The following is a 4,310-nucleotide window of genomic DNA, read 5'->3' as shown; positions in this document are numbered from 1 at the left end:
AAATAAAAGATCAAAATGATTAACAATGCAGATTTATTTTCACAGCCTTCTTTGATCATATTTACCAAGGGTGCCAATAATTCTGACCACGACTGTATCTAGTATGATAAAACAGCGCTGCTTACTTCCGCTGCTTTCCGGAAGGAGAGGAAGCGGTCGACTGTGTCATAATAAAAGCTCTGCTGCTTTCGAACCGTGTGTCGCGCTTGGTCAGCGGCCTCGTTTTGCTTCGACGGCTTTCCGCCTCACTCTGCTTCATACTACGATGTTAATAAATCTTTAATACATTAGCTCATCCATGAACATGATTTCTGCCTGAGTCCCATCGGATTGATTCGGCTTGATTGTGGGGATGAAGACGACAACTCCCATGATTCCACACCCAGTCACGGCGTCATCTTACTACGCCTTTGTTTGTTTTGAATACGCGCCCTTTAGTGGCAAAAAATTACATATTGTGCCTTTAAATAATGTCATTTAATATGTATGGCGATGAACATACAGCTAACTAAAGCCAATATGTTTGCAATGTGACTTTAAATTGCTTTATTATTCTTACAGATAATATATTGGTCTCTTTAGACACAGTTTGCTTCATTTGTCATTTTAGAAATTCACATTCTCTATGGAAGTAAAGGTATTTCTCTGTAGTTTCATAGCATTAAACAGAACCACAGCTGGAAGTAATTCATCATAAAGCACCATAGGGAAATAATTGCCGGTTCTCCATAACGTACCATGGTGACATCAGTCAGGCTGCCTAACGTCATCCAGCAGTAGCGTGTTGGCTCGTGAAAGAGGCCACGTGTGTATGAATCTCACCCCTGCACTCTCATGGCTATCCCACACACACAGGGCAGGAGTCCAGCTTCACCGAGGCACTGTGGAATTTGGAGGGTAGTGGGGGAAATGGTACAGTATGACTACAGTCTGCCTGACACGCTCGTCACTAACCAGGGGAGAGCATCCTCCTCAGGGCCCATCAGCCCATCTAACACCACAAATAAAACAACAACAACAAACGGCCTCAGTGGGGGGGGGGAAAGGAAGCCAGAAAATGAAGCATTTTAGGGGTCTGTTTACAGAGCTTTTATTACCAACATCAGAGGCAAAATCAAGCACATTTCTGATCATTTTGACAAATGCATTTTTAAAACAAAAATTTCTTCACCAGTGTTGTTGAATAAATCCTTATTATATAAATCTGTAAAATCATCTTGATTATGAATTTATCCTGATAAAAATAACTGCATCCTATAAAACAAGATTTAACTGGGGAAAATAGTGTGAGAAAAGATCATTTCAGATCATTTATTTTTCATGTTTTGAGTATAAATGTAAATTAAGTGAGGTTTATTATTTAAACAGTTTGTCAGTAGGGTATATATTTGCTTATTATCTACATCTTATTATCTTAAGCAGTTATGCAAATTAGTTGTTATAAGGATGTTATAATATTTTAATAAAAATCGATAAAATATTAAGACAATTATTTTTTGTAGTATATTTAAACTACCATTCAAAAGTTTGAGATCAGTAAGATTTTATGATGTTAAAAAAAGATTTGTTTCAAATAAATGCGGTTCTTTTGAACATTCAGAATAAATTCTGAATAAACTGAATAAATTACATTTTAAAATGTATTAAAAAAAGAAAACCATTGTTTTAACCCACCCCAAACTTTTGAACGGTAGTGTATGTGTAATGATTTAATGATGTAATGAATATCTAATAGGTGCTTGATGTCCCTGAAAGTTTTCATACACAAAATTAAAAACAATGTATAACAGCTTATTGATGCTGGTGTCTTGTAAATAGATCCCTGAAATATTGTGCTGTCAAAATGAATGGTCTCAAATCTGCACTCAGTTGGTTACTGTGTCCTCTGTAAAGTTTTAAATGTAACGTTGAGGGGGAATTCTATGTCTACACTGTAAAACGCTGAAAGTTTATGGTAGTTTTTGGTGCCGTTTTTGTGGGTAGTATTAAAACTGTGAGGGTTGCAACACTGTGACATTTTCTTAAGGAGAACATACATAGAATTCCCCTTTAGCATCTCCTGAGGCGTCTTGTCCGGTCAACCTCTCACGGCAGTTTCAATTTGTCATCTCTTTCTCATTAAATCCTTGTTTCTCTTTGTTACGAAACCAACAACCGACATATTTTCCACACTTTCACCTACAGCGACGTCTGTAAACACGATGTCCTCACACTGTGAACAAACACGTTTTTAGTTACTAACCTCTGAATGTCCGTCATTTATACACTTGAGCTGACCAGACAGGTGAGTTTTCGGTCAGAAACACTGAGCATGAAGCACTTCTTGGTAAGCACTCATTTGCCTGAGGGTTCTCCGGTTATTACATGGTTCAAGAGAATGCTTTGTGAGGAATGCATATTGTTGTTCCCAACTGTGAATGTTACTTTGACAGCAGTGTGTATTTGCATTCATTTTCATTTATCTCATGAAGATAAATTAAATGTATGTTGGATTTTTTTCTTTAGTTTTTTTTTGTTGTTGTGAGTTGCCCTTGATGATTGTATGTTCCCAATGAAGGCTGCTATTTGGAATCTAGCATTTATAACTTATAAATAGTAATTCATCAGATCAGATGTGGTTTAATGTAGTCAGGGGCTCAGTTCTGTTCATTGACTGCTTATTTTGTTATTTGGTGAAGCTCCACAGGGTGGTAGTATAACCCAGAGTTGGCACCTGGGGTTTATTTTTTTTGGTTTCTCTTTTCCAGACTCTCCTATTGAATATTCTGCATATTTCCATGATAATGGATACCTGGCTCTTCCGAAGCCCATGTTCCCACGAAGGTGAGGGCCTATTGATGAACTGTGTTCGGTGTTTGTTTAACTGACTTAATTATCCATTTAAATGAGTGCTGTCAAATTCAGCAGTTTACCACAGAAAATCATTTTGGCTTGTCTCTCAGCTTGTAAAAGCAAACAAAAAAAATAGTTTTTTGAGTGTTGTCAAGCAGTATTGATGGTTTGTTTTGTTTCAGTGCTCCTGACTCTCCAGAGACCATCGAGTTAGAGATCAACACTGTCGCTAAAGACGGACTCCTCCTGTGGCAGGGAGTGGTATGTTTGGACACATGAGCCCCCTACTGGATCTCAGGGCACATAGATTCAGGGTCCAAATTTTCAAAAACTAAAATAATTATAATTTATTCTGCACCATTTTAAGTTGCAATTTTCCATATAAAAAATTTATATACTATTATATTTTTATGTTTATATATATATATATATATATATATATACTGTATATTTATGTTTTATATATATATGTATATGTGTATATATATATGTATATATATTTTTTTAAGTTGAAAAATTAAAAAGTTGCAATTTTAGGTAAAAGTCACCAGTTTTTCATTGTTAATTTTGGACCCTGCATACACTCACATTCTGATACTGTATGCACAGTGTCATTTACATTTTATATTCAGCCTCATTTCACTAAACCGAGTAAAATGAGTTTGCTTGGAGCTGTTTTGGAATATGCTTTTGTCCTTCACCTCTAAAGCACATTTTAATGGCTGCATTGCATGCTTGCCTGGCTAACTCACCTTCATCTTCCTCAGGAGCCTGCAGGCGCTCTAAGCCTCCGTAAGAAGCATGCTAGTATAAAGGTATTCACTCTTCACAAGCAGTCAGCTTGTTTACTGTACATACAAGTACAGTATGTCTGCATTAGCATGAATGTATCATCTCAGAATATATGCAAAATATATTTGAACTTTACAGCACTTGCACAGATACATTTAAACATTTTGAAAACAGCACTTATATTTACTATTGATTTAGCAAATGCCTTTTCTTTCTCACTTACAGTGCACTAACTGGCCGCACGGTTGCTCAAGAGCACAATTATCCTAGAAAAGCATTTGTTAAATAACTAGGTTATTCAATGGCTGTAAGTGAACAGGCTCAGGAATTATCAATGGGTAAAAAAGTGAAATTTCACCTCATTTATCGTTTGCATGTGTTAGTGTGATTTCAAAGTTGCTCTTTATTTATGACAGTAGTTCCCAACCCTGTTCCTGGAGCAAGTTCTATGCAAACTTCTGTTCCATTCAAAATGTACAGTGTGGGGGCTCAAGGAACAGGGTTGGGAACCACTGATTTATGACACAAGTAGCCTTATGTTTGCATATTTATCACCTGCTTTTCCACCTGTTCAATCAACACACCTGTGTTACTGCAACAGTTTATCACATACATTTGCACTTCACAAGTAGGGTTTGTTGTACAGTCAACAATTTCTGAAGGTGTTTTTTTTTTTTTTGCCTTCG

At 36.5% G+C, this 4,310-nt stretch overlaps 1 protein-coding gene across 1 annotated transcript in view; it reads left to right on the top strand.

The window, feature by feature from the left end:
• Positions 1-4,310, top strand: part of LOC107716070 (basement membrane-specific heparan sulfate proteoglycan core protein-like) — a 107,246-nt gene that overhangs the window by 99,611 nt on the left and 3,325 nt on the right. Inside the window, exons 79-82 of the mRNA XM_016522390.1 lie at positions 856-912; positions 2,748-2,823; positions 3,015-3,093; positions 3,600-3,647. Of these exons, the coding sequence (XP_016377876.1) occupies positions 856-912; positions 2,748-2,823; positions 3,015-3,093; positions 3,600-3,647 (260 nt within the window). The remainder of the gene's footprint in view (positions 1-855; positions 913-2,747; positions 2,824-3,014; positions 3,094-3,599; positions 3,648-4,310) is intronic.

Source organism: Sinocyclocheilus rhinocerous, unplaced genomic scaffold, assembly GCF_001515625.1.
Source record: "Sinocyclocheilus rhinocerous isolate Xijiao unplaced genomic scaffold, SAMN03320098_v1.1 scaffold148, whole genome shotgun sequence".
In the NCBI taxonomy this organism is placed as follows: Eukaryota; Metazoa; Chordata; class Actinopteri; order Cypriniformes; family Cyprinidae; genus Sinocyclocheilus; species Sinocyclocheilus rhinocerous.
Note: the sequence above shows the minus strand (reverse complement) of the source record. Positions and strands in the feature narration are given on the sequence as shown.